Source organism: Carassius carassius, chromosome 49 (genome assembly GCF_963082965.1).
Source record: "Carassius carassius chromosome 49, fCarCar2.1, whole genome shotgun sequence".
Classification (NCBI taxonomy): Eukaryota; Metazoa; Chordata; class Actinopteri; order Cypriniformes; family Cyprinidae; genus Carassius; species Carassius carassius.
This window is the reverse complement of record NC_081803.1, coordinates 18,123,334-18,134,397: the sequence shown is the minus strand read 5'-3', so window position 1 is coordinate 18,134,397 and position 11,064 is coordinate 18,123,334. Positions and strand designations below refer to the sequence as shown.

At 41.7% G+C, this 11,064-nt stretch overlaps 2 protein-coding genes across 2 annotated transcripts; both read right to left on the bottom strand.

The window, feature by feature from the left end:
* Window positions 1–2,114: 2,114 nt before the first annotated feature.
* LOC132132387 (mucin-2-like) lies at window positions 2,115–3,795 on the bottom strand. The gene is made up of 2 exons (XM_059544752.1): window positions 2,610–3,795; window positions 2,115–2,293 (listed from the first exon to the last, which is right to left on the bottom strand). The coding sequence occupies exons 1-2, from the start codon at window positions 3,793–3,795 to the stop codon at window positions 2,115–2,117; spliced, it is 1,365 nt and encodes a 454-aa protein (XP_059400735.1).
* A 5,818-nt stretch (window positions 3,796–9,613) lies between these two features.
* Window positions 9,614–10,730, bottom strand: LOC132132768 (trace amine-associated receptor 9-like). The gene has a single exon (XM_059545290.1). The coding sequence runs from the start codon at window positions 10,728–10,730 to the stop codon at window positions 9,732–9,734; it is 999 nt and encodes a 332-aa protein (XP_059401273.1). The 3' UTR covers window positions 9,614–9,731.
* Window positions 10,731–11,064: the final 334 nt, after the last annotated feature.

The following is an 11,064-nucleotide window of genomic DNA, read 5'->3' as shown; positions in this document are numbered from 1 at the left end:
TGGATCCCTTTAATTAGGAGGGAGGTTTGTGAATTATTTATTTCGGCTGAGGGAGCGCCCGTCGTCAGTTTGTGGAAGAACTGGACTCCACTCAGGTAGCTTTTAATGGATCCGACTTGGAGACCCTTGGCGCGGTTGAGGAACGAGATGAAAGAGGTTATGGAGAGTAGGGAAAAATCAGGGAAAGGGATGTTATGAGTGAGGTGAAATGATTTAAAGCATCTCCACGCGGTCACGTATGACTGGAGGGTTCTGGGAGAGACTGCTTGGAGAATAGAGTCAAGCGATGCTTCGAGGAGTGGTTTTAAAGGGTGGGTTACGGGAATATTAATTCTGAATAGTGAGGAACCGGAGTGGGGAATTGGTCCGCCTCTGGAGCCAGCATCCTGAATTTCTGAAACAGAAAACGAGACAGGGAGTCAGCAATTTGGTTTTCTGTACCTGGAACGTGCTTAGCGATAATTATAAATTGGTCGCATGCTGCGATCCATATTAGACGTCTAAGGAGAGGCATGAGGGCGGGGGAGTGTGAACGGCCTTTGTTTATGCACTGAACTACGGCTTCGTTGTCGCAGTGCACTAAGATGCTTTTAGATGTCCATTCGTTTCCCCACAGAAAGGCTGCTACTATGAGGGGGTAGAGCTCGAAAAAAGCTGAGGACTGGGTCGAGTCCTGCATCTGGGGGGGCCATGTGGACGCGAACCAACGGCCTTGGTAGAAACCTCCGAAACCGATTGAGGGAGCTGCGTCTGTAAACAGCTGTAAGTCGATGGGGGACGAAATTAAATTATTATAAAAAAAAGAAAGCCCGTTCCATTGTCTAAGGAACAGGATCCATAATTTAAGTTCGTCGCGGCATGCGTGGGTTAGGGGGATGAGGTCCTCGAGCGCGTGAACTGATGATGCGAGTGTTAAGAGATGCGTGATGAATGGGCGTCCTTGGGGAATTATGCGCATGGCGAAATTTAGGTGCCCGAGCAAAGAAAGGAGATCGCGTTTTGAACAACTTGGGCTGTCGAGGAAGGTGGAGGAGACGAGGATTATTCTATCGATCTTTTCCTTTGGCAGGGAGAGCTGAAATTCGGCTGAGTCGAGGTTGATGCCGAGGAACTCTAGGGTTGTGGCAGGACCCAAGGTTTTTTCCTGAGCGATGGGAATCCCGAGCTCGGAAAAAACTTTTTGGACGGTGAGGATATGGGCGGCTGGGATTGCCTTGGGTGATGAAATGACCAGAAAGTCGTCTAAAAGGTGGATAATGTGTGGGATTGCGTAATTGTTGGAAAGGATCCAGCAAACGGCTTCGGATAGCATATCGAAAATTTTGGGGCTGCTTTTGCATCCGAAGGTTAACCGGACGGCGAAATAGTATTTCTCGAGCCATCGTATCCCGAAAAGGTGCCAGAAGTCGGGATGGATAGGCATCACTTTGAAAGCAGAGGTGATGTCTATTTTTGCTAGCCAGGCTCCTCGGCCCGCGATTTTTATCAGTTCGACTGCCTGATCTATGTCTTGGTATTTGAGTGAAAATTCGTCGAGGGGTATCAAACTATTGATGCTCGGGACTGTGGATTGGTGCGGAGATGAAAGGTCTACTATTAAGCGTTTCTTACCTGAAAATTTTCTAGTAGCCACTCCGATTGGGCTGACTCTGAACGTTTTGAAGGGGGGTTTAATGAAGGGCCCGATCATAAAGCCTGACTCGACTTCTTTTTTGATAAGGTTAGCTACTATGTCGGGCTCTGCGAGGGCGGATTGGAGATTATGGCAGACCGTGTTTTGGGAAAGCTCGCAGACGACGCCCGGGTTAAAACCGTGTCTGAGGCCAGACAGGAGATAATTTGTAAATTCTTTGTCAGGATGGTGTGCTAGTTCGATGGTCATGCGAAAGATATTCACAGGAGTCGATAGGTAATTTTTAGATTTTTTATTTACGGCTTTATACACGGGGCAAACTATGCGTGCGTGGGCACCGCCACAGAACTTGCAGGTGTGTAGGTAGCGGCAGTGTTGTCTGGTGCATTTCCCGTTGTTGAAAGCGATGCATATCGATGTGCTTTCTGCTCCTGGTTGGGCTAGACGTGAGTTTGCCGAGGTTGCTGATCTTGGGACGTAGCTAGTGGATTTTGCCGGGGGAGTATCGGAGTGCTGGGTTGCGTCCGGATTTATTTGTGGGCAGGATGTGGTTAAGTGAGCCACGGACCTGCAGACTGCGCACGAAATACTCCTGCAGCCTAGGAATATGCGGCTGTGCAGGTCGGAGTCGATTGCTCCCCAATAAGGGCATTGGTTCCACTGAGCGATGCGGATAGCGCATTTAGCGGAAAAAAGCTTGTGGTAAGTGTAGAAGTGCCCCCCTCCGTAGGACAACGCGAGTTCGGCTATTATCGATAAATAGTCGTTGAGTTCGCGTCGCCTGTGGGGGAAGGCTGAGCAGATTATCTCGGTGAAGCGGTTAAATGCAATGGTGAATTCGGAGAAGGAGAGTAATCGAGATGAAAGGGGGTTTGGGTTTTTTTTAGCGTGACTGAGAAATCCCCGCAATCGATTTGGCGGTTTGAATCTGTAGTGGGCAGGAGAGAAAGGAGAGACGAGAGGTCTACGTCCGCACCTGCTAATATCTGTGCTCGGATGCTGTGAGTCACTTGGGGAGGTTCGAGGGCGACAGCGTTTGATGGGACGGGCATCGGTGTAGCCGAGAAGAGTGAGTGGGGGGATTTCGCTTGGAGGAGGGTGGTGGCGACGGTTGGGGGCGGGGCTGTGTTTGACAGCGATTGCGGCCAAGCGCTTGCTTGAGCCGCGGGCCCGGAGTTGAAAGATGCGGGTTGCGGGGCCGTGTTGGGCGGCCAGCATGGCCAGGCGTTTGCTTGGGCCGCGGGCCCGAAGCTGGGATGGGCGAGAGTCGGGGCTGTGTTAGGCGGCCAGATCGGCCAAACGTTAGCTTGAGCGGCGGGCTCGGAGCTCTGCGGAGCGGGGGGCGGGACATTGTGAGACAGCCAGTTCGACCAAGCGCTAGCTTGAGCCTCGGGCCCGAAGCTGGAAGAAGCGAGTGGCGGCGCTGTATATGGCGAACTGTTCGGCCAGGCGCTTGCCCGGGCTCCAGGAACGGTATTAAAAGTTCCGTGCGATGGGGCTGAGATGGGTGGAGGAGGCGGCCAGGAGCCTCCTTGAGCCTCAGCACCTTGTGCTGTTGAGATTGAAGCCGCGGTGGGAGGCTGGGCTCCAGCCGACGTAGCGGGTACCCCGGCGGTCGGGATCGGAGTGCGGCCCAGGTTTGTTGAGGGCCTTTTACCGCGGCTTGATAGCCGCTGGGAGCTAGGCCTTGCGGCGGAGGATGGTGGAGTGCTTTGAGGCGTATTTTGGGGTATTCCTTTCTTTTTTCCTTTCTTTGGAATTGGGGTTGACTGAGGAGAAATGTTATTATTTAGGGAGTTTGCGTACAGGTCGTAAAGTTCGGATTTATTCAACTTGCTTAAAGGTATGATGTTATTTTTGGACAGGGCCTGCCTCAGACTCGACACCGTCCATTTATCTATTGGCGTAATCGTAGGCCTGGCCGAGCGGTAGGAGGACGCGGGGGAGACGGCCGCGGTTCTCGCCGGAGGCGGCGAAGGTAGGCCTAGGCGTCTTGGTAGGCGAGTGGCTGCTCGCGTCGTACCGCGCCCGCGGGTTGGAGCCTGGGGCTCGATTTGGTTGCCACTCCGGGAAGGGGTGGCCTTGGAGCTGACTGGCTGCGGCGATGGGGCTAGCGAAGAGCTGGATGAGTCTTCGGACGAGGAGTCTCGGTTTTGGGACATGGTGCTACGCGTGCGGACCAAAATGCTGATAAACCGTCAATGGATAGAGGTAAGTCAGCGATATTTATACTATGGGATTGATTACTTGATTATGGTCCACCTGTGTTGGTTAGGCTAAGTATCTGACGCGCTCCTCCCGAATCTTATTAATAAAATTACATTTAATTCACTAATTCCATTCAAAAAGTGAAACTTGTATTAATTCATTACAAACAGACTGATTACAAATGTTTATTTCGTTTTGAATGGAATTAGTGAAATAATTTTTTTTTTAATGATATTCTAATTATATGACCAGCACCTGTATATATGTGAATATATGTACACACATAGGCTCCATCCGACAGGTGAATTGCTGCCTCACTGCCGTATCAGGCATTGACTGCAGGCAGCATTTTTGCACGAAGGCCTCTCATGAAACTGAGTTTAGACAGGCTTCTGAGGCAGAGTAATGTTTTAATCTACAGCAAAATATAGAGAGCTTTTGTGACAACTAGGTGGATATTTAATTACTGCTATATTAATATCTCACTACAAATTACATAAAAAGTGGAAAAAGTTGATCAAAAACATACATTTACACACAAATTGACCACCGACCACAACTTTAAGATGCCATCTTTATTTTTTTTGGCTTAACTGTCACCAGGGGCGTGCACAGACATTTTGAGGGGCAGGGGCTCAAGTGAAATAAAGGGCACTTCTCATAATTAGTTTTTTTTTTTTTAAACAAAAAAGTATATATATATATATATATATATATATATATATATATATTAACGCAACTCTGACTTCCTTTTAAAAAAAAATAATTTAAAAAGTTAATATATTTTATTTTCCTCAAACTTACGCAATTGTTTCATTTTCAAAAGATGTCTACAAAATAATCAGTTCACAGAAACCATGGTCGCCTTAGTATTCACTAGGTTTATAGAGCAGCAAAGGAAACCATTCCACAATGTGCATGTTTTGAAAACATTTTCTATGCTACTAGTTTCAAGTATATATGAAGAGTTCAGATACAAAAGCCTCTAAGTGCCATCTGAAATTTTCTTATGAGCTTTTTTTTTTCAAGCTCGTATTTAAGTTCAGTAATTTAACTTAAATGACAATTAATAGGTAATTTTCATTGCCAGTAATGTGAAATAAGTGAACATAAACATACAAGCTTGATAAAAATGATCATTATTGAAGGAAATTTCAGATGGCACTTAGAGGATTTTTCATCTGAACTCTTCATATTTAGAATAACCTAAATAACTGCATCAAACAGAGGGGCGTGTTTTACTAATAATTTGTTTATTTTTGCACAAGGCACTACATCGTTTTAATTATTTTGGTGTTATCAGAATACATAACACTTTAAAATTAAACTTACCAAAATAATTGAGTAAAAATTCAATAAAAGCCAATGTCATGTATGTATTTGTGGTGGTATGGAATACTATTTTATAAAGGTTTCGAGGAAATAAAAAAAGTTAAATTACTTAAATAGTTAATTTATAAATATTGTTATTTTAAAAGTTTAATGTTAACTTATTTCTACTCAGTTTTATTTATTAATGTACCAGATGCAGTTACTCAGATTTACTACATTTTTTAGAGTGTATCCTCCATCTGTTTGCATCTGTAGATTTCTTCTAAATTCACCAATTTAGATTTCTAAATTTCGGGGGGAAAGATTCTTGATGTAAGTCATTAACTGGGGACGTTCTGTATGCAAATTAGGCGTCAACTAGTTAAAATGCTCACATTTGCATCTAATTGACAGGGAAATGCAGGTAAATAGGATAAACAAAATAACTAAAGCATATCACCTGTTGGTGATATATGCTTATTTTATTAACTTATTTTATTACATGGCTTGGTTGAATTCCAATGTAGAATGCGGTCTGTTATAACCAACAGACCGCTGTGCGGAGTATAACAGACCGTTGCCATGAAAAACAGAGCGTTGCTATGGACTCACAGGATTCTAACCGTAGAGACGGAGCGTTCTATTTTCTTTAGCGGAAGCAATACAATCAGGTTTATCAATCGGGGGAGAGGGAGCGCTTCAGAACTCCTGACCTGATATTTAGATACTATATTTCAATAAATATATTTGTTTGACAGGGATGCTGTGTGCAAACAGAAATATATATTATTTTTCAAAAATAAAAAAAAAGCATCCCAGAAAAAAGGGCACTTTCTCTCCAGGAATAAAAAGGGCAGGTGCTCAAGCCCGCTTTCATGTCTATGTGTGCACGTGCCTGACTGTCACAGAATGGAATGCACAGGATTGTGAGATATCAAAGGCAGCAAAGGATACATCTATGCTGCCATCAAAAATCGGCCAGATGAAGGCATCTCAGGAGACAGGAACTGAAGATAACGATGAATTTGGAAGTGCTTTGATGCCTTCCTACCTTGGAATGCATTCTCCGAAGGCAGCATTTTTCAGTTTTTGGATGCAGCCATATACACACATGTAAACTGAATGAGTTATTAAAGCAGATTTCTAGTTCCCAGCATGTTTTGCTTTAGACTGTTAAAGGAGAGTAAACAATTTTTTAAATTAAGTGTTATTTTATGTGTTTTTGCTCAATAATATTATATGGGGAGATATGCTAGTGTTTAATGTTGTATTCTTTTTTAATTTAAAATGATTTTCTGGTATGTGTAAGTTTGTGGGTTTACCATTGTGCTGAAGAGTAGAGCCTGTGGCTAGGATTGGCCAAACACCAATAAGACTGTTAGATTGCGGTGCGCAATACAGATCAGCGAGGATGCGGTGCGCCAGGTCTTCCGGAAGCAGAAAAGGAAAAAAGCACCAGGCCCAGATTGTGTTACACCAGCCTGTCTGAAATCCTGTGCTGACCAGCTGGCCCCCATCTTCACAAAGATCTTCAACAGATCGCTGGAGCTGTGCGAAGTCCCTTCATGCTTCAAACGCTCCACCATCATCCCCATCCCAAAGAGATCCAAAATTACAGGACTAAATGACTACAGGCCTGTGGCTCTAACGTCTGTAGTCATGAAGTCATTTGAAAAACTGGTGCTGGCCCACCTGAAGGACCTCACTGGACCCTTGCTAGATCCTCTTCAGTTTGCCTACAGAGCAAACAGGTCTGTGGACGATGCAGTAAACATTGGACTGCATTATGTTCTGCAACACCTAGACAGACCGGGGACCTATGTGAGGATCCTGTTTGTGGACTTCAGCTCGGCTTTTAATACGATCATGCCAAACCTCCTCCTGCCCAAACTAACTCAGCTCTCCGTGCCCACCTCCGTCTGTCAGTGGATCAACAGCTTCCTGACAGACAGGCAGCAGCTAGTGAGGCTGGGAAAATACACATCCAGCACCCGTACAATCAGCACCGGAGCTCCCCAGGGCTGTGTTCTCTCCCCACTGCTCTTCTCCCTCAAAACAGTGGAGATGACTGTGGACTTCAGGAGACACCCCTGTGCACTCCCCGCACTCACCATCATGAACAGCACTGTGACTGCAGTGGAGTCATTCAGGTTCCTGGGCACCACTATCTCTCAGGACCTGAAGTGGGACATTCACATTGACTCCATTGTGAAAAAGGCCCAGCAGAGGTTGTACTTCCTTCGCCAGGAAGTTTAACCTGCCACAGGATCTGCTGAAACAGTTCTACTCCACCATCATCGAATCCATCCTCTGCACTTCAGTAACTGTCTGGTTCAGCTCAGCTTCTAAATCGGACCTCAGAAGACTACAGAGGGTAGTCCGGACTGCTGAGCGAATCATCGGTTCAACTCTCCCATCTATTCAAGAACTGTACTTATCCAGAGTGAGCAAAAGGGCTGTTAAAATCACTCTGGACTCCTCACATCCAGCACACTCCCTCTTTGAACTGTTGCCATCTGGTCGACGCTACAGAGCACTGAGCACCAGAACGACCAGACACAGGAACAGTTTCTTCCCTCAGGCAATCCATCTTATGAACAGCTGATACACACTGAACACACTGAACACACTACACTTTATATTTATATACACATACACTTAATTTATCTAACACACATACTTAGTATACACTTAAATTTTGCACATAATATACATGTACATACATAACTGCATTTTTGTAATATACCTGCCTACAATTGTCAATTTGTATATTGTCATTCCTTGTCTACTTATTTGTATTTTTTGTATTTTTATATTCTTTTATTATGTGTTTTATGTTCTGTCGCTGTCATTCTGTTGTACTGCGGAGCTTCTGTCACAAAAACAAATTCCTCGTATGTGTAAACATACCTGGCAATAAAAGCTCATTCTGATTCTGATTATTTAGAAGTAATGCTTGTGCACATTTCAACACAGTGATAGTCTGTTTGCTAAGTGCTTTAGTGTGAGTTGGTGTGCTTATGCTATTATAACATTTACATTTTACATTTATTCCCTTAGCTGACACTTTTATCCAAAGCGACTTACAATTGCCACATATGTCAGAGGTCTCACACCTCTGGAGCAACTAGGGGTTAAGTGTCTTGCTCAGGGACACATTGGTGTCTCACAGTGGATTCGAACCCGGGTCTCTCACACCAAAGACATGTGTCTTATCCACTGCGCTAGCACCACCCCTTATAAACTATATTTATTTTATTTTTTAAATTAAACATTTATATTGATAATGTTTTATTATACATAAGAAATATTTATTTCAATATATGTGTGCATATACAGCATGGGTAAATAAATGTTCATCATTGTTATACATATGAAGTACCATATCTTATCACTTGCACATTTATATTATAAAGTGTATAACTGAATATACAATTTCATTCATTGTGATATAAAAGTAAATACATTGTCACATTTTTCACTAAATGAAAGCGGCAATCCCTTATATTATTCAATATATCGTAATATATTTACACAAAATATTATTCTATATATTTTCTAATATACTGTTATATAATTTAATATATTGATCTTTATTAGGAAAATATTAGGAAATATATTTTCTTTGCATGAGGGTAGCCCTGTTAGCTCCTGCAGGTAGATGTCATAATTATGCCATTTGGAAGCAAACAGATTTTTTTCTCCATTGATTGGCATTTTTTATTAGCCATGCATTTTGGAAAAAATTGCAAACAACATCCTAGTAAGCATACAGTAATATTATAGTGTATCTTTTGCCTGGGCCTTTTTTGTTCTTCTGTCTTAAAAGTGTGAAATATACTTTTTCATTTTCCTATCTTTTGCTGCTCAGGATAGTTACTAGTGAAGATGGCAGATTACAAATCTTGTACTTCTTGTTGTACAAACCTTTATATGTCATTGCCACATTGCTCTTGGCGAATTTGGTTACAGCACCACAGACCACCATAGTATCTCATAACTGTTGATTGAAGCAGCATTAATCTGATTATTTGTAGTGAAGCAATTTTCTACATTTTGATGCTTATATATAGAATCATTAGACTACTTTGTAAGTTTCAAACCGAAAACTAAAGTAAATGTGACATTTTATATATATATATATATATATATATAGTCATTTTTATTTTGTAATTTTTGTTGCTTATATTTTTCACACACAGCTGATTATTATTATTATTATTATTATTATTATTTAATATCTCAGTAATGTTATCACAATAAAGATGTAGAAAGATCTGAATGCTGAACATTTTGTATTAGGTCTCAGGAATATAACGGACTGTTTTGGGATTTAGAGGAAAGCATATCATCAAGGGAACAGGAGACACATGGAGTAATAGTTTGTATTAAAGTTATTTATCTCCTAGTTATTTATTTCCTGACACACAGTTGTATCTGCTGTAGATTAACAGTGGATTGTCTTTAAAAGTGCCATTAAACAGCAGGAGGTTTTGTCCATAAATTTTGCAGTACATAGAGTGAATTACTACAGTCTGGCCAGCAAAAAACATATTAAAATCAGTTTTAACATTACAGATTACTGATCATTTACCTCTGGGAACAGACTTAAATATTCTGAAGATGGTTCAAATATTTTCAGAGACAGAATGTGTTTAGCTGATGTTCTAAACCATCGATAAAATAATGCATAGATAAGGGGATTCATGCAAGAATTCATATACATAATCCAACACATAATGTTCATTACAGCTGATTCATTTGAATCGTATCCTGGAAAAAGAGAGACAATGTAATATGGTATCCAACACAGAAGATAAACTGCTATAACAATCCCCAGTGTTTTTGCTGCCTTTTTTTCTGACTTGCTGGCATTTGTGACAGAGTTTATAAGCCGAGCTTGATATTTTGCTACACAGAAGATCTGCCCATATAAAGATATGATTACTGAACAAGGGGCCACTAATGAAACAATAAGGTCTGTGATAACATACTCAAACTTAACAGTAACAATACAGTCCCCGTAACATGTAATAGGGTTTTCTTTTCTAAAGATAGCATCGTATAACACGATAACTGAATATATGCTTGAACATAGCCAGTTTAAAATGATACAGAAAACAGCTTTGTTGGTTGTGACCTTTGTTGAATATTGCAGAGGATCTTTCACAGCAATGTAACGATCTATAGATATGAAAACTAAATTACCAAGAGATGCTGAAACAAGTGTATAAAGGATAAATGGAAACAAGGAACAAAATGTCTCTCCAAAATACCAACATGTCTCAATATATCTGATTCCCATCAGTGGTATAACAATCAGTCCAACAAGTAGGTCAGCCACAGCCAGAGAGAGAATGAGTAGGTTGGTTGGAGTGTGCAGTTGCTTGAAGTGAGAGATAGAGATAATCACCAGCAGGTTCAGAAACACCGTAATAACAGAGGCTAAAGAAATAAAAGTGTATAAAACAATGCTCTCCACTTGAGGTTTGATTTCCTTGATGCACGACAAATTGTTGTTTGAAAAGCAGTACTCGATTGCTTGTTTGTCTGCATCTGTCATTCCCCTGTTAAGCATTTCAAAAATATATTAGGAATACCACAGGTCTCAAAAATAAAACAGCTTCATCATAGCAACATTTTGTAGTTCTAGAAGGATTCTCAAGCTTGTTAGTCATGTGTCTTAATAATCCAGTTTCAAATGGATTCATTTATATTATAGGAAACCTGGTCTCATCAATACACAGGAGGGTTGATGTTATGTTTTTAACAACACCCATAAGTTAAATATTCATAAGCACAGAGAGCATGATTTGTAGGGAAATTACAGTTAATCGCCATAGAGAGACCAATATTCTTAATGAAGTCTAGGAGTCAAATTTCAAGTTCAGTCAGTTTTCCCTTCAAGGTTG